The following is a 23,130-nucleotide window of genomic DNA, read 5'->3' on the forward strand; positions in this document are numbered from 1 at the left end:
TTGCATTTAAAAGCAGGATTAAAACCAGCATGCGTTTGCATTCACCATCCAGCCAAAATGTAAAAATAAAATCCTTTTTGCCCCAGATTTATTTAGTAAACATTTCACATTAAATGAAATACTGTTACAACAAATTGTTACAGCGCATTGTCACAACAGCAAACACATATTGAAAATACTATTAAAGAACAAAAATGCAAGTTATTCAGCAGTTTTTAAAACTCAAATGCCACTTATGAAAACAAAATCCTGCTGCTAAAAACGGTGTACACATGAAAATACTGTACAGACACAGAACTATATTTCTCATCTGAAACTCACAACCAGATCACACCTCACAAGTCAGAGTACAATATGGTACTCACTGTACAAAGGTTCCAACCTGCTTAAAGTTAAAATTCTCCTTGGGTTTAAAGTACAGCACAGCACGTAAGGCAAAATATAGGAATTATCATCCAGTTCTTTGAGTTTTAATTAAACATCAGGAATTTAAGGCAATCTTGGAAAATTTTTGCATTGTTTTATATAAATGAGTGGGGACTTACAGGTGACAAATTCACAAAAGCAACACTTAACTACCTCCAGTAAAACAGTTAGCTACTTGTAACACCAGAGCTGTATATTGGACACATTTGTCCCCTCAGAGATTCCAACTGGATATTCCAAAACGAAAGCATTTGGAACTGCAATGACTATCAGGAAACTTGCATATGGCATTTTATTAAGTTTCTTTTAAACAACTGAGCAAAAATCCAATGACTTTATGAACACACAAACTCACACCTATTTTAAAGTGCTTTCAAAAATAATCGTGTAATTAAGAAATAGAACTGGATGATAATTTAAATTGTATGACATCTTGTTTGAAGGTCTTAACTTTCAGATTGCATGAAAGATGGTACAGGCTGTACCAGGTTTATTTTAAATGCTAAACTGATTGCTGTATCAGATCTTCCTAAAATGGAGCACTTCGGTGATCAGCACAAGCAGCGTCCAAAACAGAAAAATGAGTATGTCATATCTGTTAGCGTACAGGATTCCTAAGTTTGACAGGCCGACAGCATATCTGAGTGTTCATCTTACACTGATGCACTTTATCAATATCCAAGCTAAACAGACCTGTATCTAGAAACAGCAGGATTTTTCATTAACTATTACTTCTTCCATTCTTAACATCAAACCTGAATACTAAAATGTTGCTTAATTTGGTATTCTAAATTTAGCAATAGGCTGCATTAACCTCAGTATCATGTGAAGTGGTAAGTCTATTTAACAATTTAATTTCACTATTGCCTAAATGAAAGGAATAACATACACTGCACTTGTAAAATGCTTTGAGATCCTGAAATGAAAGGCGCTATCTAGATATTGACAAACTATCACCATACCGGTCAGGTATGAATCTACTGACACCAGACCACGTAAGTCCATCTATTGTGCCACTTTCTGCACATGAACTTTTGTTTACTAATGATTCAAATGAGACTTAAGTGTGTATGTTAAAAAGCTGCATTCATGGAATATTCTTGTAAAAAAATTCTGTACATGTTGAATTACACACAAACATCTGTAGCTGTGTCAAGGCATAAACTCACCAATTAAACACTGTTTTGCAAACTAGGTTTTTGAGCATCTTTATCTCCTTGTTTAAATGGAGGATAAGATGCTCCTTAATTCACAAAATCCATGTATCACTGTGACATTGTGTAACTAGAAAGCAAAAAGCAGATGTAAACATTCAACTTGGGCATGTGCCCAAAACAACATGATTTTGGTTATGATCGGTTCCTAAAACTGCTTTGCTCTTCACTACCACAAACACTCCCTGTACAACTCCATAGCTACCTGTCTTCTATCAACAGATCAGCTGGAATCATTCAGTTATGCTATTATTGCTATGTAACTAGAATAAGCAATAGGTCATTCACATAAACAGCATATAAAATGCTTAATTTGTCCATTGTATTTGCTTACAAGTCCTGCTGAATTCTACCAAGTTAGTAAAGTATGAAAAATATTTGCAGGATTCCATAATTTGTGCAAACATTGGTAAAATGTAGATTTTTTTTTATGGTTAAAAGATAATTCTTTCATTGTTGAAGATGAATCTTAGCTTATGGAAGAACAAGAAAACTGCAGTTTGCCTGGCTGCAATTAGTTTTACAGGAGCTCAGACTAAATTAAGTACACCCAGAACACCTTATTTTATGTACTTAAAAATGGCTTTTTAGACAACATTGTCGAATATTATTGCACTTTCAAAATTAATATGTGAATTTTCAGAGTGAGGGGAAACGTACATTGGATTATTATGTTAAAATCGGGATGTGGAAAATAACTCCAGAAACAGAAAAATGTATCAAGTAACAAAATTGGCAAGGATAAGTACGAACATTAGACCACACTGCAAAATAAACATGATTCCTTGCTTAAAACAAAGAAAAATGTAGCAAAACATACTATAATAACCTAAATTAACATTTATTCAGTCATTTATTTTAATGACTGTTAATCCTGCACAGTCTTTTTTTAATTTATCCTTCCAAATCTTAACTAATTTTGATTACTGGTGTCACTGATGTAGACTTCTTTAGAGTCTGGTTTATCACAAGAATCACCTTCAGTATTCAGTTACAAAGGATATGTGCACAGTATAAAAACTATGCCCAGTGCTTTTTATTCAATGTGATATTTTTTAAAGGCAAAACTTGTTTAAAGAGGCAGAAATGCACTGTTCATCCAGTCCATGTTTATGAACAACAGGAATATTAAACTAGCTCAACTGAAAACATTTAGAGTATGTTGTGTTATTACTGATATTTTTATAGGCACAAATTAATCAAGCAGATAAAAAGAAACAAACACACTAGAGAACAATCAAAACAAATATTGTTTTACGCATACTGCACTAGATTGGTAACAGCCTTGTGGTAAATCCTACAGTTAGCACCATTTTGATACCTGAACACTCTGTAAAAGCAATCACACATTCTTAAAAGCGGGGGGAAAAAAAGTTACAAGAAAGTATAAACACAAGTCTGATAGTACTAGGGATGAGTTGGACACGTCTTTCTAAATATTTACACCTATGTTGTGAACTCTGCAGTGCTACTTAAGAAAACCAAGACATTGTTGATGAATTAACCATTTAAAGCTTTCTTTGCTTTACGATTACAAGCACATTGCAGACTAGGTAAGTAATTTCATCTAGCATTAGTCAGTCCACAACAAAATGATAGGGGAAGTTAAAGAGAGTCAGTTAGTTGCAGTTTGTTTCAATAGGTTCAAAAATATAAAAAGGCATGAAACTTACCTTGCCAATGTATTAACTTAAATTGTCACCAAAGATAATTATCTCCAGCCCAAAACACATTAAGCAGGTAACAAAGGAGAGTGTACAGGCAACATACTATGGCATTTATTATTTACAAACCTTGAGATTCAGACAGAAGGCAGCCCTTTAGTTGCTATTCATAGAAAAGTTTGTGAAGCACTGGCATTTTCTCAATATGAAGACACAGCCAGTCAATTATTAACAAATAGTCCAATCATACAACATACTCGAATATCTTTCATCCCTAGCACAGTAGACTGCATGTTTCATAGTAGGAAGAGGTAAAAGCTCTAAAAAGTGAAAGGATTAGCTGTACAGTAGGTTTTCTAATCCTATTCCAGGTGTTTTAATATTAAGATAACAATTTCATGCCAGTAACAGGATGCAGTCCATACCCCAGATTGGCAACAAGTCTTTCATTTGTTTTGTTTTGTGTAACTAACAATAAACCAAGGCCAACTTTTGGGAAAAAAACCAACTCTGTCAATCAAATCTTTACCCTTTTCCTCCAAACTCCAGAAAATGCAGCTGATGGTCTCCATGAATTGGGCATTTTTTCAAGCAGGTCCATGAGTTTACACTTTTCATCAAAGTGCAGTCAAACCAAAATTGCATCGACAGTACATCATGCCAGCAGAGTCCAGCCACGTATCCGAGATAGGGTCATATTTCTGGACAGTGTTCAGATAGGATGACCCTGAGTGACCGCCAACAACATAAAGGTAGTTATCAACTACCGCTGCACCAACTCCTATTAAAGGGAACAAGATGCAAAATTCATTAAGAATATAATTTAGCAGAACAGAAACATCAAAAGCAGAGTTTTTGAAGAAGGCTGCATGTGGGTGGAAAAAAAAAAAATCAGTGCCCATTTGGATCCAGGTCTCCTTTCTTGAATCACCCTGCATCCTCCCACCCCCCAAGCCAAACACTGACCTTTTCCCCCCAGTCAGACAGGGAGGAAGGACTAGGCAGTACTGAGAATGAACCAGCTGCCTAGGACAGTTCTACCCCCATGTTCTACCTACCAGTATTAGTTTTTGTTTTATAAATCTTGGTCAAGATTTTGCCATTCTTTGAATGAAAATAATTTTCATTTCCAGATATTCATAAACAGACTCTTTGAAGTCAGTGGGGCCTAAGGCTCTACTCAATGTGAGTACAGGTTGAAGAATTAGGCCTTTTATAATAATTAGGAAAAGAAATTATCTTGTAATTTATTCACACAAAGCAAAAGATAAAGTGAATATTTAGTCATTCTTTCACAGGACATTAAATTTTTTTAGTGAGTGCTGATCTATTCAGGGAAAAGACATGATACTCTGAAGGCCAAGTCCTGCATCCTTAATCTTGTCATTCTTCTATCAAGTCAAATGGCAGTTTTGTCTCTAAGGTCACCAGGATAACCTCTTGGCATTCTCAACATTTTACACATTCCTACCTGTTCTAGGTTCCTTCATAGGTCTACACACCGTCCATTGATTTTGATGGGGGTCGTATCTCTCGATGCTTGACAAGTGAGATACCCCATTGTGTCCACCCACTACAAAAATGAAGCCCAGCATGACAGCAACACCAAAGTTTATCCTTTTGTCCGCCATTGAAGCTACCGTCTCCCATGAGTCTTTACTTGGATCATAACGTTCCATGCTGCAGATACAAATAAACAACTTGTAAGCCTTGGGTTTTAATGACAATTGTTTTCACTGAGTTTTATACCACAAGAGACTTATCTGCATTCACCAGGGATTTCTAGGTTGCTTCTCTCAACTAAAAAGTTTGCTCCATTGTGTAAGTCAATGAGGAAAAAAAATGTTTAGGCTACTGGAAAAATCCTGCAGTTTAGCTGCTTTTCACCAAGGCTGGTGCAAAGAAGCCACGAAACCAACATTAGGGATGTTAGATATTGTTTATTTTAGTAATCGTGTAGCTACAACAATTTTTAGCAGTCACGCAGTTATTAAAATGCTCCCCCTCCCAGGGAACCCCCTGCCAACTCTGCGCTTCGGCTTCTATCAATCCAGGCGTATCAGTTAGTCATTTAAATGACTGTACACTAGCCAACACTCAACAACAGAAGGATCCTCCAGCAAAGTAGAACTGGCATAACTGAAGAATCAGCCCACAGAATTGCCAACAACAATTTAAAAACCTTCCCTCATGGCCCGTTCTGCCTGTACCCAGAAATTATCAGGTTACGATAATCACAGGATACATTTTGAGGAGAAACAAGAGCGAGTACAGGCTGAGGGTTCTTGTGAAGGACAAGTGTTACTATAATTCAAGGAATAACAATCATCTGAACATTTCACAAGTCTGCAAGGGAGTTTAACTAGGACATCTTTCAGGCACAAGGATTTCCCCATCTTGCCCAAACACCGAGGCCGGAGGGGTGGTGATGGAAGTGGGGAAGGAGTACTCATCAAGAATGGCAAAACAGGGTTTGAAAATCACTGCATAGTAGCGGAGGATGAGACATATCCTCACTGCGGGTAAATTTGCAAGCAGCATGCAGCCCCGCAAAGCATGCTTCCCTGCGCTGCACGTGTACAGAAGACAGAATGGTTACTACAGACATAAGCAATGGCTGCAGTCCCACCAGATGAGCAGCCCCCGTGGCATAGGGGGCAGAAGAGGGGAGAAGACAGACAGAGGAACCAGGAGGAGAAGTGCACTGAAGGCAAGAAGCCTATTACAGAGGAGTCAGCTTCCAGGGCTTGTATGAGCCCGATGACCAAGTCACTAACAGGGTCCACAACCAGGGAAAACAGAGTCACTCAAGAGAAAGGGAATTTTGAAAAAGGAAAGCTAGAACTACCTGGCACAATTTCAATAGCTCTGTAACTGTGGGTGATGCTGGCAATTCCTTGGTGTTCAAGACACGAATGCATGATTGGAGTAAGGCTATCATAGCTGCTCAGTGTTGAGGTGTGGTCAGAGTGTTTCTTCCTTAAACTCTGCATTGGTTTAACACTTAAATAAGTACACTTCGCATTATTCCAGTGAGGAATGCAATAGTCCCTCCCCCAACATCTAACAAAACTCATGTCTAAGACACTCATGCGTGTCTTCGCCATTCATCAGCTGAACAGCACCTCCTTTGTCACAAACTAGGGGTCTGACTCTTTTGCCATTTAATTCAGCGCCAAGAACTTTAGCAGCAATAGAACCAGATGCCACGGCAGCAGTGCTCCATGAGCCTGCTGTTTAAAGTGAGGCCTTTTGAAGAGCGATGCCCAACTGTTCTGCTGCCATTGCTCATGAGGGGAAGTTTGTGTTGCTGCATCCTATGACCCTAATGCTGCAGCCAGAGCATAGATTTCACAAATTGGGGAGCATGGATTCTTGACCGTTTGCACAACACAAGCCATTACATTTGACTCAGGCACTGCTAGGCTGAGCCCAATGACGTTAGTTCAAAAGAAGATTAAACTGCTGCGTGCCACAGGCAAAGAACAGGAGAGACTGAGGTGCCTACAACCTTGTTGCAATGGCTTGAAACGGATTGAATGGGAGATGCCCACCAGCAGGTGGTTCCTGCTCCATGCTGCAGATGAAGGTAAAAACCTCCAAAGGCCCTGGCAACATGACCCAGGCTAAAAATTTCTTCTTGATCCCAAATCTGTCAATCAGTTAGACCCTGAGCAAAACCTGGCAGGTCAGCCATCTAGAAAGAAAATCACATCAGAGCACTGATCTATCCAATCTGATACTTCAGAGGGAGACAAAACAAACCAATACCTATCCGGTCAATTGCGCACCAGGAAAAAAAAAACCCTTCCTAAGCTTGCAGGGTGACTGGCTGAAGCATGAGATTTGAATATAGTCAGAGCTACAAGCATTATGAGCCTGTTTAGGGAAATGCAAGCAACCCTGTTCTTGCCACGGCCCAGGTAATAAGGGAATGGACAAGGGGATTCACGGCCAGAAGGGACCAGGGACCAAGATCCATGTGGTGAGAAGCTGGCAACTGACAGGAGTGCTGCTGACTTCAATGGAACTCATTATGGGTGTAAGGTTCCAAGCTCGGGGATCTGAACATAGGACGAAGGCCTCTGACTGTTTGTTTTTGTGCTCATCCTCCTGTACTGGATCTTTATAATCAAACAAGTCTAAAGCCCAGTTCAGCTCAGCAAGATACATGAGTAACCAGCCTTTTAGCACACGTGTAATCCCACTGCAATTATGGACTTGAGTAACTAAGTGAACAGAGGAGGCCAAAGCACTAGATAATGACCCTTTAGAATCTGGGTTTTCGGGGTTTTTTTTCCATACTTGGGGTAAACACCTAATGCCTCAAAGATGCACCATGAATAAATATTCTGGAACTTTAGCTGGAAGATGGTCAATGTGCATATTTTAAGAATTTAGGATTACAGCCAGTAGAATGTGAGGACCTGCGATCACAAACACTTTTTTTTTTTACATTGACAGCTTCATCTTGTTAGCCTCCGAATTTTTTAAGCTTTTAGATTTTTCTCTTAAGATTTGTATTCCAGGAAGAGCTGAGCTAGAGCACTTCAGCTGTACATTAAAAGAAGGCTTCCCAAAGGAATTCTCAGGTTGATGAAGCAGAGCAATAATTAATGAGGCCCACCGTGGTTTACCACTGATCTTACTTAGAAACGTTAACAAGCAGCTGCTGATCACAAGGTAAATATTATCCCTCATTCTCCAAGTTCATGTTAGTTTGATCCTGCAGACCTCAACAGTACGTACCTGTTCATATGGGCAGGCCCATAACCTCCGATGGCATAGATCATTCCATCCAAGACAGCAGCAGCAAAACAACTTCTTGTTTTACTCATTGGCGCCACCGGCTGCCATTCCTTAACCTTTGGAATGTATTTCTCTACTGACTGTAAATACGATTGCCCATCATAGCCACCTAAGGCATACAGTTCCCCTGCCAGAACCACTACTCCAAGAGTACTTCGGCTCTCATTCATTCTTTCAAGAGATGTCCAGGTATTTGTATCGGGATCCCAGCATTCCACTGAATTTTCATGCTTTCGGTAACTGATGCCTTGACACATGTGCGTTGCAATCCCTCCTACAACATAGATCTTCTGGTCCAGGACACATATTCCAAATTCATAGCGGGGAATGCTAAGAGGTGCCAGACCTATCCAGGAGTCTTTCTGCGGAAAATACATCTCAACACTGGAGAGGAAATAGAGAATTTGGATTAGGTGAACAGACTGTACTCTCTGAAGCTGTGCTAAGTCCTACCAAGTACTATTCATTTGTTAATGACTGGAATGAATGTTTCACACCCAGGCCTGATGTACCTTGGATCAGGCCTCAGGTCATCCAGATCCAAGAATACTGAGCATTTCACAGTCACTGATTAACATGTGTGAAAGAGTTATTCAGTGAGGTAACACTTCCTCCAAATATACAGTAAGAAGGGAAAATTCCTATAAGCCACCATGAAAATTATCACTATATGGTCACTCAACCCAGAAATCTGCTGACAACTGGCATTAATGTTGCCATAGGAAATCCTGCCTCTGCAGTCCCGGAGCCGGCGTCAGACCCCAATACGACTCCTGTGATCATAGTGGGATTTTTCCCACTCTTATTTCTTTGGTAGTTACAGAATCCAGCAACCTCAGTCTTCACAAAAAGGTTCAAGGCAAGAGACAGATAAAAATACAGCAGCAAATATTACAGCTCTGCTGTCCTGCAGGAGAAAGCATTCCGTGCTGCAGAATGGTATGGCCTATTTTCAGCTCCCTGCTTCGGGAGCAGCTATCTGCATGTGCTCTTCCCCCTTCCATCTCTTGCCTTGAATTTTTTAGAAAAGTTAAAAACAAAGAAACATACAAACAGCTCTTTATGTCCACATGAATTGTTTAAACTCAAGGACTTTGGTTCAATTACAGCAGGGCAGAGAAAAAGCTCCCTATTTCACTGCATTTGCTGAAGGCTTGAGGAGAGCAGAAAACAATGGATTTCTGACAAAAATATTGGGAAGAGTCTTACAATCAGTACTTCACTGTGAGACTTCGCAGAAGAACAGTACCAGAGAGACTACTGGAAAAGTACGCTATTGAACAGAAAGTCACAAATTCTCATGATCTCCAATCCTTAGATCTGAAAAACTGACAAATTTCCCATTTTGAGGGTACATCTACACAGCAGTGTTATTTCGGAATAATGTTAGTTATTCCAAAAATAACATAGCGCACATATACACACCATGCCTTTATTTTGAAAGGCTATTGAGCTGAAGGACTTCTTACTCTGACTCCTGTAACCCTCATTTTACGAGGAGTAAGGGAAGCTGAAGGAAGAGTGTTCTTCCTTTGACTTCCTGCTGTGTAGACAGTGCCAAAAGCTGAATTAAGCTATTTCAACTTCAGCTACGCAATTGACATAAATGAAGTTGCATAGCTTAATTCGACTTTAGCCGTGCTGTGTAGATGTACCCTGATTATCTTCTGTGCCAATATAGGTTGAATCTCTCTAGTCCGGCACTCTCTGGTCTGGTAACATCTGTGGTCTGACATGATTTTAGTCACTTATCGTGGGTGTGGCCAATTTTCCCATGGTCCCATAAAGTTTGCTACAGCCACCAGTCCTGGTTCTCAGTGTTCTGTGCTGTTATTCAGCTCTAATTTACCCCTAAATATTTGTTAAGAGCCCAGTAAGCGGTGGAAGTGCCGGTAATGCTATCAGACAATATTGACCTCTTGTGGATCATCAAATTCTCTGGTTCGCCACCGGTGAGGTCCTGAGGGTGCTGGACTAAAGAGGTTCAGCCTGTTGCGGTTTCCAATTTTCACTTTGCTTCAGAAACGCTATGTTTTCAAATCAAGTTTGGAAAAGTTAAGTGTAGTAACATCTACAGTAAATCATAATAAAGAACATAACAAATAGTTCTCTCAAAATTAAAAACTTCAAATGACAAGCTATTTTTTTCTTTAAGTCATGTAATTTTATGAGTTTGGGTTCAAGTTATTTAAACAGATACTAAACGCCTTTGTACTCTAAGAACATGTCTGAATCATGGTAGGTATTACAACCCCATCCAGTATCTTTAAGCACCACTGTATTAAAATTATAAATGGTTTATGTATGATTGCATTCTATTCCATGGGAGAGGGCTACCAAAGCTCATGCAGGAAATGAAAACATTCGGGGCGATTAAGGCCTGTCACTAAGACTACAACTAGTATATTTAAATCTCTGTAGAGTTGTAAAACTGGGCTTTCTGGAAACAAGACAGAGAAAGGGATTTTGGTATAAAACGATGACCCTGAACTGACACACGGGGCCTACTGTATGATCCAGTGAGCAGACAGGACCTCTTGACCAAGGGCCCCAATCCCAAGGAAAGGCTGGAAAGACTTTGGCATCCTAGAGATCCCAAGACACTGATGGGTAACTGCTGGTAACATTTTACCATGCAGAGCAGAACCCCTCTTGTGTTTATCTTCTCTGTAATGCTTTTACCATAAGAATGCATATGCTAGCACAGAGCAAACTGGGCAGTAACTGGCAACATGATCTTCTGGTCCCCAGAGAGAAAGCAAAGCACAGGCCGCAGCCTTTGGGCAAACTGCCTTGCCCGGATATCACAGCATGGACGGGGAGCTGTGCAGCTTGAAAATGCCAGTCAGGAATGGAAGTGACATGGGTCTCCATCAAAGACAGGTAGAAGCTGGAATGGGCCCCCTACCCATGATTCCTTGAGGGTAAATACAGGTGCAATCACCAAGAAAGTGCAACATGAACACCCCTATCATACAACAGTAGAATAAGGTTAGTGCTATAGTATTCTATGAACCACAAAACAAGTCACATTTGTCTGAAAATACAGGCAATACCCAAGAATACCAGAAATGGAAAACACCCAAGAAAAAGTCATGTTTCTCTCTCTTTCTAAAATACAGTTTGCTTTGGACATCTGACAACTCAGGTGTCTAGAGAATATGACCACTGGAGCCTATTCATAGGGAGGGACCTTGTTCAAGCTCTTGGATACCCTGGCTTGAAAGGTGGTGGGAAATTACATTTGCCTCCCTCAGGGAAGGATAGGAGCCCCTGCCCAAAAGAAAGGGAAGAAAGGGCTGTGTGGTGCACACAATTAATCAGTTACAAGGGAGATTAGCACATCTGGCTTCTCCTAGGCCAGTGGTCTCCAACCTTTTTACACCCAAGATCACTTTTTAAATGACAGACCAAGCCAAGATCTACCGCCCCGCCCCTTCCTTGAAGCCCCACCCTCTCTATTATCCTTCTCTCCATCACTTGCTATCCCCAATCCTTATACTGCTGCTCTTTTTTTTTTATTCTTCTGTAGGAAGAGGTTTGTCCAACATTTGGCCTGTCTACACTGGACCAAATGTCAGGAAAAAAACCCCTTCTTTTGGAAGCCCCCTTATTCCTTGTGGAAAGAGGAACAAAGGGGTGACCAAAAGAGCCTGTTTGCTCTTCCACTAAAAAAGCGGAAGAACAAACGCAACCCTGGATGCAGAAGAGTTTTTCTGGGATATCTCCAGAATCCTGAAAAACTGCAGTGTAGCTGGACCCTTGCTGGGCTGAGACAGGATGTGTAGGCTCTGGGGTGGGAATGAGGGATTTGGGTGTGGGAAGGGGTGAGAGGTGCAAGCTCTGGGAGGAAATCTGGATGCAGGAGGAGGTGGAGAAGGGGACACTGGCTCGGGGAGGGGGCTCCAGGCTGGGCGGTGTTGGGATACTAAGCAAGCCACAGGCTTGCGGATGTGAGGGTGCAGGAATTTGGGTTGGGGTATGTGAGGGGCTGAGGGCATGAGGTTCCAGTGTTTGATAGGTTCAGAGCTAGGGTCTGGGGAAGGGGGAGTGCAGGAGTGGTTGTGGCCAGATGGGGGCTTGGCCCCAATTGGGGGTTTGTTGGCCAGGCTTCATTTTTAAATAGAATACTATGTTAAACAGAAAACGTTTCTGCATTGTCTTTATTTATGAGAATGGCAGGGAACCTGCCTTGAGTCAGGGGTCACTGACCCATAGAAAAGTCATTTGGGAGCAGGGGACACAGTACTGGGGAGGAGTGCTAGTGGGTTCTGGAGCAGGGAACAGGGTGCCAGTGGGGGCAGGGGAGAGGGGGCAGGGTGCCAGGACAGGTTTCTGTAGTAGGAGACAGAGTGCCAGAAGGAACTGGTTTCTGCAGGGAGGGCAGGGTGTCGGGGGACAAGTTTCTGCAGGGGGGGGGGGGCAGGTTTCTGCAGCTGGGTCGGGGGGGCAAGGGAGAGGGAACAGGGGGCCAGGAGGGCGGGTGACAAGTTTGGGGCAGAGGAGAGGGAACAAGGTTGGGGGTAGGGAGTTCCCTACACCAGCCACAGAGGGAAGCCTCCGACCCGCGCTCCCTCCGGACTGACCGCAGGGCAGCCGGGCTGGAGCGAAGAAAAGCGGCTGCCCGGCCAGCTGGCCATGGTGCTCAGCCAGGGTGCCACCAAGCTCCACGTGGGCAGGTGCAGAGGGGAAGCCACCCAATCAGCTGGAGCGCGGTTCAGCCTCCTCTGGGCTGAACCCCAGAGCCAGCAGGCCAGGCAGCTTCTCCTCTGCGCCCGCCCACGTGGTGCACCCTGGCTGAGCGCCATGGCCAGCTGGCCGGGCAGCTGCTTCTCTTCCCTCCAGCCCGGCTGCCCTGCGCTCAGCCCAGGGAGGCTGCGCCTAGCTCCAGCTGTGCAAGCCACAGTCAGCTGGCTGGGGTGTTTCAGCCCTCCCAGCCTCCCAGCTCCCACCATTCCTTGCAGCTACTCACCTGTGGTGTTGCTCAGTGAGTAGCTGCTCCTCAAATGAGGAAATCTAATGTAAATGTCCTGCGCAGGCGCGCAGTTCAGAGAGGGCTCAAGAGCTACTCTTAGAGCCCCTGAGATCTACCGGTAGCTCACGATCTACTGGTTGGTGACCACGGTCCTAGGCCATGGGGATGATAGCAGCTGTTGCTATTAGTGCTACCATTAGTGCTGAATTAGCACCTCCTCTCTATTCCAAGCATTCACTCTCCTCCAACTCCAGCTGTGCGCTTTGGAGCATGCTCAGTGCAGGTGGAATGTTGTTAGAAGTGTGTTGCTACAATACTGTGTATATGCAAGTTACAAGAGTCAGAGTAGGGATGTTAGATATTGGTTAATTGAATAGTTGAGTAACCTCATGAATTCTTATCGCTTAGGAGACTATTCTATAGTCTGCGGGAGCGGGGCCAGCAGCCAGTGTGCTCCGGCCTCACTCCCAAGGAGCCCCCCCCCGCCACTCCATGCTGCTGCCACTGTATCAGAGACAGCAGCATGGGATGCCAGGTGGGAGCTGGTCTGCGAGGGGAGCCAGTTTAAAAACCAGCCCCCTTGTGGACCTGTGCTGTTGCCGTGGTGATCCTGCGGCCAGAAATGTGCCTTTTGCGGTCCGCATGAAAATCCAACAAAATTTGGGATTGACATTTTCCTCTGACTTAAGGATGTTAAATATCGACTATTTGATTAGTCAATAGGGCTTAGGGCTGTTGCTACACTTCAAAGGCCAAAACGCTGCATGGAGCCTGGGGTCAGCTGGGGACTAACCCACTGATACCGGGCTCCACGCGGCACTGCCACTTTGAAACACCGTGAGAAGCCTGATGCTGGGCTCCCTGTGAGTTTCAAAGTGGCAGCACCACACAGAGCCCGGGGTCAGCGGGGGATCCTGGGCTCTGCTGCTTTGAAATGCCATGAGGAGTCCCCAGCTGGCCCCAGGCTGCAGGCAGTGTTTTTAAAGCAGCAGCTCCACACGGAGCCCGGGGTCTGTCCCCCGGCTTCAAGTGGTGCTGCCGCTTTCAAGTACCCCTTCCATTTGCTGCCTCTTTCTGATAGAGGCAGCAAGTGGGGGAAGCGACTAGTTGACTAGTCCTTCACATCCCTGCTCTGACTTAGGGATGTAAAAGTGTAGTCAATTAACCAATAAGAGAAAGCTTGTAGGTTAATGCTATAGACTACACATATTTCCCCTCCTCTCCCACTGGTCAGCAGCCCAGCTTAGTTCCGGCTCACGCCAGGTCCAGGAGCTCAGACCACCCCCTAGACAGGGGCTGCTGCCTCCCTGTACCACTACCTCTTTATCAGTGCCAAATTTCCAAGTTCTTATTCCAAACACTGGAGACACACAGCTCTTAAAAATTACCCAGCCACCTATTTGAACTTGGAAGAGCTATTTCCACACCCCATCCCCTCATTCTTAGAGACCACTGTGCACTTTGTGCTATGGCACGCAAAGTCGGGAACAGTTCAGACTAAATGGTTTTAAGCAACTGAAAACCGAGGCTTATAAGTATAAAACATCCTAAACTAAAGGTGTAGCTACACTTCATCTATCAACACTACTTACAATAAAGGATTTAAAACGCTAAAATAGAACTTATTAACTTAAGTTAGACCACATCAAACATCACTTGAAAAAATAGTTAGTCCCAATTGTACATTCTGGTAAGTACAAGGTCTGTTTTAAGCCACCAAGAAGGTTTTGTGGGAAGCACATCTGTGACACCTACACTACAGTTTTACTATTTGGCAGTCAAGAACCGTGACTGTGGAGAGAAACAAAAATCATGTACACCATAAAGCTCTGAAAGGGTAGCAAGGCAAAAATAAATGCATGCCACCCAAATTATCTTGTGAGGCTTTGTAATATTTCTCATTGTAGAAAAGTTCCCAGCACAAATTAAGGAACACATTTCAGGGAAAATCATATATGAAAATAAAGATCACAATATGCTCTTGATAAGCCTGTTTCCTGTGATTTTTTTTAATTTGACTTTTAATTATTTAGATGTTCATGAAAGAAGGCAGAACACCGACCATCTCAAGACTGAAGTCCTTTAATTACAAATTAAACAATTACAGTCCAAAGACTGTTTCAACCTTACCTGGAGGGACACGTTAATACAGGTTGGACCTCCCTGGTCTGGCATCCTTGGACCTGACTGGTCCGTGATAAGGAATTTTTCCAGACCAGAGAAGGTAATTTCAGGCCCCCTGCTGCCACCCCCCCATCCCCCCAGGATTCCTGGTTCCCCCACATCACCCAGCTGAGCTGCGTGCCAGCTTCTGGCCTCTCCCGAGTTGAGCCCATGCACCAGTTCCTTGCCCCTCCCCCTTGCAGCCCAGAGGACCTTGCACTGGCTCCTGGTGCCGTCCCCTGCTCAGCCCAGCTGAGCCAGGAGCCGGCTCCCTGCCTTCCCACTCCTGCAGCTCAAATAAGCTGCACACTGGCTCCCAGTCCCCGCTTCACAGCCCAGCTGAGCCATGCACCAGCTCCTGGTCCTTGCAGCACAATGGGACTTTCTGCTCCTAGAACATCCATGGTCATGCCGGACCACAGATATTGCCGGACCATAGAATCCTGGATTTTAGAGATGCAAACTGTACCACATAGTTTCAGCAATTCTCCTTACCTTTCCAAACAAGCAAACAGCCCAGCTTTTCCTCCTACAGCACAAAGGACTTTAGGAGCACACCGTGGTCGTGTCATCAACACAGTTTGATGAGAAAGTCTGTGCTCAGGCATGAAGTGGTATTTCAGGGCTTCATTCAGTAGATGTTTACAAGTATGGTCATCACGAATAAGATGGTTTGCTTCATACAACCGAGTTAGAAACTTAACACTCAGCAGTGGCAACCGGACACAGTGAAGCAACTGCGCTAAGTACTTCTGTCGCTCCTGCACATCGTACTTGATCCAAGACTCCAGTGCATAAAAAACAGTCTCTTCTGTGACAACATTCAAACAGTCATTTGAAACAATTTCATCTAATTCAGCATGTGTGAGCTCAAAAAATTCTTCAGTCTGACAAACGTCTTCAAAATTCTGGCAAATATATTTGTTAGCAGCCAAGTAGAGGTCGTGGCAGCCATACGTCTCTGCGAAACGAGAAATCCCAATGCAGTTGCCAGGGTCTAGCTGGCTTTCGAGAAACGTGCAACATTCCTTTAGGACAAGTTTGATCTGAAGGAGATTTGCAGCTGGAAGAAGTGACTCTACAGTGTCCTGCGAGATGAATACAGTCCCTGTGTATGCATATTCCACTATGGCCTGCAGCGCAGCCTCATCAATGCACTGGAACTCTACCTCGGAGTTCTCCTTCTCTGAAAGATTTCCAGTGAACATGGCTTTGAAATATGGACTGATGCTAGCAAGTACCACCTTGTGTGCATGGATCTTGACATCACCGACTCTAAGGATAATGTCACATAGCTCATGGTGTTGGCGAAGGAGGTTCAAGCCCTGCAAAAGCTGTTCAGAGTGTAAGTGGGTTAAGTTGGCAAGCATGTAGGTTGGAGATGACTGGTCCATCTGTGACAAAGAAAATGTTAAATATGTTACTCAGAGTTCATTATCCATTTTACTTAGAACTCAAGCCATTAAAAAGACAACATTTCAAAAATCGTATTTATTTTTATAATTCACGCTATTATTTTAATTATTACACTATGCTCCAGTTGGACAACTAAAACAAACATTTTGCTTTCTGATTTCCCAACTAGCAAAGTGCTTTTTTATGCACGTTAAAGTCAAAGATATATATATTTTTTAATTTTCTCCCTTACAGAAGCTGTATTTTGGGTCTAGCATACTTGACAGCATGTTTGAAATGGGGGGTTGCATCAAATATACACAACCACGACAGTTTAAGAGATCATATTCATTTTGGCCAGAGCATAGAAGTTCGTAAACTTCTACAGATCACTGTCCTTCTCTGAGTAGTTGATGGGACAGTTCGTAACTCTGATCTTCTACTGTACTGAGCAAACCCTGCGAAAAGGAAACAATTACTACACATGTCCCTGTGCCATACACTCTTCAAAATTAATATTTTGCTAGGCAGTTCAATATTTTCCTCCTTCCTTCACAAGAACACTGGGGACTATTAATTATTTAATATTTAGAAAATGCTTTGAAGAAAAAAGTTCTTAAACATTACAAATTAAATTGCAGTTTTAGAAAACAAAGGGAGTGCTTATTTTAGAATCTCTTATTTCAAAATCATTTTAAACAATTATAAGGAACTATTCTGCCTACAAAACTAAACTACTTTTCTTATTATGACAGACTGACAATATCTTGAACAAACCTTATGGAATTAAGAAACTTCACTGAATTAAACCTTATTGAATTAGGGTTTCTTTGAGGCATTGTATATTAACAATGCAGCTGTGTGTTATTGGGGCACTGTATCTACCTTTTCTAGAAACAGGTGGTGGTGTTCCTAATCTACTTCCTCTGTCATCAATGCCTTGAAGCTAACATGCTGGAGAGGCTCACATATACTAGTTCAGATTGGATTCTCCAGGGATTAATGACAAAGAAAGGGGTTTGAATAACTAGCCTAGGTTTACACTGGCTCATGGGGTTTTCTTCCTGAACCAGCAAATGGACAGGACCCAGGATCTCCATCCTAAGGGTAGTGTTGGAAGGATTGTGTGCTTTTTTTAAGCTAAAATTGTGTTAAATCTATGGTCACAAGGAATCCCCTTGGGTGAAAGGCTGGAGGGCTGCTCCTGCCAGAATCGCTGTTAGGGTGATGTCCAGTAAGCTTATTAATATGTGTGTAGGTTCTTTCATTGTTTGCAAGATGGTTTCTTGGGGATGGTTCTTACCAGAAGAACAAACGCCGCTCACAAATGAAATGTAGCAAATATACCTGTGTTAACCGTCTCTGAAGAGGAAGTAAGCAGGTGTCCATCAGGAGCTTTTCTGTGCTGAGGATAACACGGGATAGGCAGGAAACCACACAGTCTGGCAAAACCCTGGTCAGAAGGCAAAGAGACACAGGTTTCCACCCAGAAAGGCAATGGCTAGGGAGCTGGAAGCCTGCGAGTGGGTGCACAGGCCTGACCATGGAGGGGAAATACAGCCCTGAACTGTGACGTCTATTATTATTTATTAAGGAAATATAATACCCCTGGCCTCCATCCTGAGTACAACCATTTGTATTTTTGTTACTGGTTCATAAACCACAGACATTTATTTGCTATTTTATTGCAGCCAGAATTATTACATTTGTTATTGGGGGGGAAAAAAGTGTCAAGTGGCTAAGAACTGGGGCAATGGAATTGCCTTTTGCAAATAACCATTAGAACTACCCCCTCATAGGTTTCCAGCACAATACAATAAACCATCAAAGTGCTCCTAGCTTTGTTCCAGTTAGGAATGTTAGCCAGTAGTCGACTACTTGACTTCTCAATTAAACTTATGCTTATCAGGCAGTCAACTGGTGTATCAACTACTCACTTCCCCCACCCCTTCCTGCCTCTATGAGAGGCGGTGGGGGGACAGGGGTCGGTGCTGGGGGGAGCTGGCTTAAAAGCCATATCTCCCCCCCCGTCCCCAGCAATATCGCCGTGGTGCTGCTCTGCCCCGCCCCTGCTGCCTCTATCACTCTTGATCATGACCCCCAACAAAAATACATATGAACATGGTGCCCTTCAGATTTCTCAATTTTAAATAAATCAGCTTTTCATCTGTTAAACTGACTACAGAACTTTCTCATTTTGCTTCTTGTAAGCTGATACTAAAACGTAAGGACTTGGTCACTGGCAAGTTTCTCTTCATCATATTTACAACTCCCCAACTAACATCTAATTTGCAGAGCAAAGCACTAAGTATTGAATCTGGAGGGACATAATTATTAGATCATGTTTAAATATAGAACATAGCAGTTGCTACCAAGAGGTGAAGAATTACAACCAAAGTAAAAACAATTTTGTGTACAAAAAACACACGACTTTACATCCCTTTCCTATTAGAATCTTGTATCAGGTTTTTAAGGAAACCCTTCACAATTCTCTGAAAACAGGACTGAGACAAATGGTCTCTGAATTTTCAGCATTCACAAGCTTAGTGATGCAATCTAGCAGCTAAAACCCCTACTTCTTATTTTTATTTCCTTTAGTTAAATGTATTTGCTTACAAAGATTATTCTACTTTGCCTCACTTCCTAATTTTACTCTAGGAACACACACAATCCAATGAACAACATCCTGAAAAAGACAAATTGCTAAAGATCCAGAATCATTACTGTGATAGGGAATAAAGCTCAGAACCTGCAAAAACTTGTGCATGTAATTTTGTGTGTGCGAGCAGACCCAAAGAATTAAATGTGGCTATTTACACTTGTGTTTACCAACACAGCGATCCTCAAATACATGCACTGAACCTTCATTCGTTTGAAGGAAGAACAAGATACATTCAGTAGAGAGAGACATATACTAAGGGTGTAAAATCCCCTTTAAAATGTTAACTGGTTAATTTATATGTTTAACTGGTTAACCAACCCGTTGTATTGTGCGGTGGGCCTGACTGGACTAGAGCAGCCTCTGCTCCAGCCAGGCCCACTGCAGCAGGCCACGCCACTGCTCTGGCTCGGCTCATCATACCACTCGGTCCAGCTGGGCCTACCACACGGCACCATGGGGTACTTCTCCAGTTGGGCTGGGCAGGACCTGAAGTACTGCACCATGTTGCAGGCGGGGGCTGCTCTGGCCAGCGTGGGTGTCGGTTAATCAGTTACCCTGGTAAGCATGCCAGGAAGGCAATGTTTACGAATAACCAGCTAACCTTTTACATCCTTAGTGCCTATTCAGATAACTTGCACTTAACAAAAGTGTGGTACTATTTCTATAAAACATGTAGATGAACTGTCAAGTTCTAGTCCTTTCTAATAACAAACATTAACATGGAAGTACAATAACTATAAAGAGAACTGTTAGGAAAAAGTCAAAATTAACTTGGAAAAGTTATGTTACGTTCTCTTGACCTATAAATCATCCTCCTTTCACAAATAATATTATGTAATGACTAGGGATGTAAAATCCCATATAATTAACCCATTAAACCAAGGGTAGGGAACCTAAGTCCTGGGGGCTGGATGCAGCCCCTGGCTTGCCTGGATCTGGCCCCCGAGGCTCAGGGCTTCCCCCCAGCATTGGGGAGTCCTTGCTGATGCTCCAGCTTTTCCCCCTTCCCTCCACCGTCCCACTATGGGGCTGAAGCACGCAAAATCTACTCGCCTGGGCTCCCTAGGCACTGGTGTGTGAAGTGCCTTCTTTTCAGTTTGGGGCCATTCTAGTGAGAGGTTTTTTATTGCTGTTTTTTTTTTTTTTTTTTGGCTTCTTACCTGTCTGCAGCCCAAGTGATAGAAGAGGGAAGATACAACAAATTAACTACCCTTTCAGACAAATTTACATCAGAAGAAATTAATAGCAAATTCCAAATAGCAGGCACAACTTTGGAAAATATGCTAGAAGGACATAGGTGTGGCTTTTGGGTACCATTACAATATAAATAATAGCTGTATATTGACAATCTCTTCAAAACACGGATTAGTTGAGACCTAACAAGCCTGCTCCATTTCTAAATTCTATGAACACATCATAGGACACTAAAGATAAGGGAGGTAAAATGCCAGTTAATCAGTTAACTGGTTAACACCTTAAACAGGATCCTACAGTATGCTTACTGGTGATGCTTACCAGTTAACTCAGGGGTGGGGAAACTCTTTTAGATTGAGGGCCACTAACCCACAGAAAAATCAGTTGGGGGCTGCACACAAGTGAGAAGTTAAAAACCAAACAAGCCCTCAATGACGTGGCCTCTGACTGAAAAGGAGAAAGACACTCTCCACATTTCTTTCACACACCAGAGCCTAGGCAGCCCAGCCTAGTAGATTTTGTGTGCTGCAGCCCCAGTGGGGACTGCCCAATGCTGAGGTGAGGGGCCCTAACACTCAGGGACCGGATCCAGGAAAGCCACGGGCCACATCCATCCCTGAGGTCGTAGGTTCCCTACCCGAGTTAACTGCTGACATCCCTACTAAATTCATGACTACTTTTGTCACCTCCACGCTGGATGTCCTCTACTTAGGGCTATTCCGAAAGTCAGCTCTGAAGTTTCAATCATAACAGAGCACACGCCTGCGAGGGGAAGGGCATGCGGTTAGCATTCTGCACTTGTTCTGCCAGCTCGACGTGGCTTCCTTTCCCGCACAGCACACGGTGCCGGGTTTGGCCCCACGGGTCAAGCTGGTTGGCCGTTTCCCCCTCACAAGACACCAACTGTGTCAGCATGTCCCCCGAGACGGAGACACTTGGGACCAAAGCGCCAGAGAGACCACAACGCTTCCCAGCGGGCTCCGGCCTCGTCGCCCGCCCGGCCAGGCCCGGCTCTCAGGGCTCAGCCCAGCGCGGAGGGTCCCAGGCCGGCCCGGACACAGCCCGAGGAAGCCAAATCCTGCGCCAAGTCGCGGGGGGGAGGCAGGGAGGGTCGGTTCGGGGTCTGCCCGCCCCCCCGTAGGAGCCCAGGCGGGGGGGGGGGTCGGTTCGGGGTCTGCCCCCCCCCGTAGGAGCCCGGGCGGGGGGGGGGGGTCGGTTCGGGGTCTGCCCCCCCCGTAGGAGCCCGGGCGGGGGGGAGGGGGTCGGTTCGGGGTCTGCCCCCCCCCCCCGTAGGAGCCCGGGCGGGGGGGGTCGGTTCGGGGTCTGCCCCCCCGTGGGAGCCCGGGCGGGGGGGGGTCGGTTCGGGGTCTGCCCCCCCGTGGGAGCCCGGGCGGGGGGGGGGTCGGTTCGGGGTCTGCCCCCCCCCCGTGGGAGCCCGGGCGGGGGGGGGTTCGGGGTCTGCCCCCACCGTGGGAGCCCGGGCGGGGGGGGGTCGGTTCGGGGTCTGCCCCCCCCGTGGGAGCCCGGGCGGGGGGGATTCGGGGTCTGCCCCCCCGTGGGAGCCCGGGCGGGGGGGGTCGGTTCGGGGTCTGCCCCCCCGTGGGAGCCCGGGCGGGGGGGGGTCGGTTCGGGGTCTGCCCCCCCGTGGGAGCCCGGGCGGGGGGGGTTCGGGGTCTGCCCCCCCGTGGGAGCCCGGGCGGGGGGGGGTCGGGGTCTGCCCCCCCGTGGGAGCCCGGGCGGGGGGGGGTTCGGGGTCTGCCCCCCCCGTGGGAGCCCGGGCGGGGGGGATTCGGGGTCTGCCCCCCCCCGTGGGAGCCCGGGCGGGGGGGATTCGGGGTCTGCCCCCCCCCGTGGGAGCCCGGGCGGGGGGGTTCGGGGTCTGCCCCCCCGTGGGAGCCCGGGCGGGGGGGGGGGGGTCGGGGTCTGCCCCCCCCCCCCGTGGGAGCCCGGGCGGGGGGGGGGTCGGGGTCTGCCCCCCCCCCCGTGGGAGCCCGGGCGGGGGGGGGGGGTCGGTTCGGGGTCTGCCCCCCCGTGGGAGCCCGGGCGGGGGGGGGGTTCGGGGTCTGCCCCCCCCGTGGGAGCCCGGGCGGGGGGGGGGTTCGGGGTCTGCCCCCCCCGTGGGAGCCCGGGCGGGGGGGGTCGGTTCGGGGTCTGCCCCCCCCGTGGGAGCCCGGGCGGGGGGGATCGGTTCGGGGTCTGCCCCCCCCCCGTGGGAGCCCGGGCGGGGGGGGGTTCGGGGTCTGCCCCCCCCCGTGGGAGCCCGGGCGGGGGGGGGTTCGGGGTCTGCCCCCCCCCCGTGGGAGCCCGGGCGGGGGGGGTTCGGGGTCTCCCCCCCAGGCCGAGCCCCCCGCCCCGCTCACCGGAGTCATGAGGGCGGCAGAGGCCGGGACGAGGCCCCCCTGGCCTCCTGTCAGAGCCCACCACACGGCGCCGCTGCGTCACTTCCGGGCCTGCGCCTCACGCGCGGGGCCGCCCCCACGGCCCCTTCGCCGCCGCCATCTTAGGGGATCACGTGACCCCGGCGCCGCGCGCGGCTCGGCGCTGCCCCTGTGCGGCCCCGCGGGAAGGTCACGTGGCGGGCCTTGCGCCGCGAGGAGGGGGCGGCGCGACGCGTTGGTTCGCTCCACC

The 23,130-nt window shown here is 46.0% G+C and overlaps 2 protein-coding genes across 4 annotated transcripts in view; one reads left to right on the forward strand and one right to left on the reverse strand.

Moving 5' to 3' along the window:
* The window catches only part of DORIP1 (dopamine receptor interacting protein 1), a 36,556-nt gene extending 20,804 nt beyond the window's left edge, over positions 1-15,752 (forward strand). The window contains exon 4 of the mRNA XM_075926140.1: positions 15,122-15,752. Coding sequence (XP_075782255.1) covers positions 15,122-15,131 — 10 coding nt within the window. The 3' untranslated portion in view covers positions 15,132-15,752. The remainder of the gene's footprint in view (positions 1-15,121) is intronic.
* KLHL28 (kelch like family member 28) lies at positions 72-23,070 on the reverse strand. 3 transcript variants are annotated; one of them, XM_075926134.1, is made up of 7 exons: positions 22,863-23,070; positions 21,189-21,264; positions 17,994-18,099; positions 15,747-16,645; positions 8,054-8,497; positions 4,776-4,984; positions 72-4,085 (listed from the first exon to the last, which is right to left on the reverse strand). In XM_075926134.1, exons 2-7 carry the CDS (start codon positions 21,248-21,250, stop codon positions 3,922-3,924), a joined length of 1,884 nt encoding a protein of 627 aa, XP_075782249.1. In that variant the 5' UTR covers positions 21,251-21,264; positions 22,863-23,070; the 3' UTR covers positions 72-3,921. The 3 variants fall into 3 exon arrangements, with proteins under 3 accessions (XP_075782249.1, XP_075782250.1, XP_075782251.1); XM_075926135.1 differs by lacking the exon at positions 21,189-21,264; XM_075926136.1 differs by lacking the exon at positions 22,863-23,070 and having other exon boundaries at positions 21,165-21,189.
* Between the last annotated feature and the right edge of the window lie 60 nt (positions 23,071-23,130).

The sequence above is a fragment of the Pelodiscus sinensis genome, chromosome 4, assembly GCF_049634645.1.
Source record: "Pelodiscus sinensis isolate JC-2024 chromosome 4, ASM4963464v1, whole genome shotgun sequence".
NCBI classification, from domain to species: Eukaryota; Metazoa; Chordata; order Testudines; family Trionychidae; genus Pelodiscus; species Pelodiscus sinensis.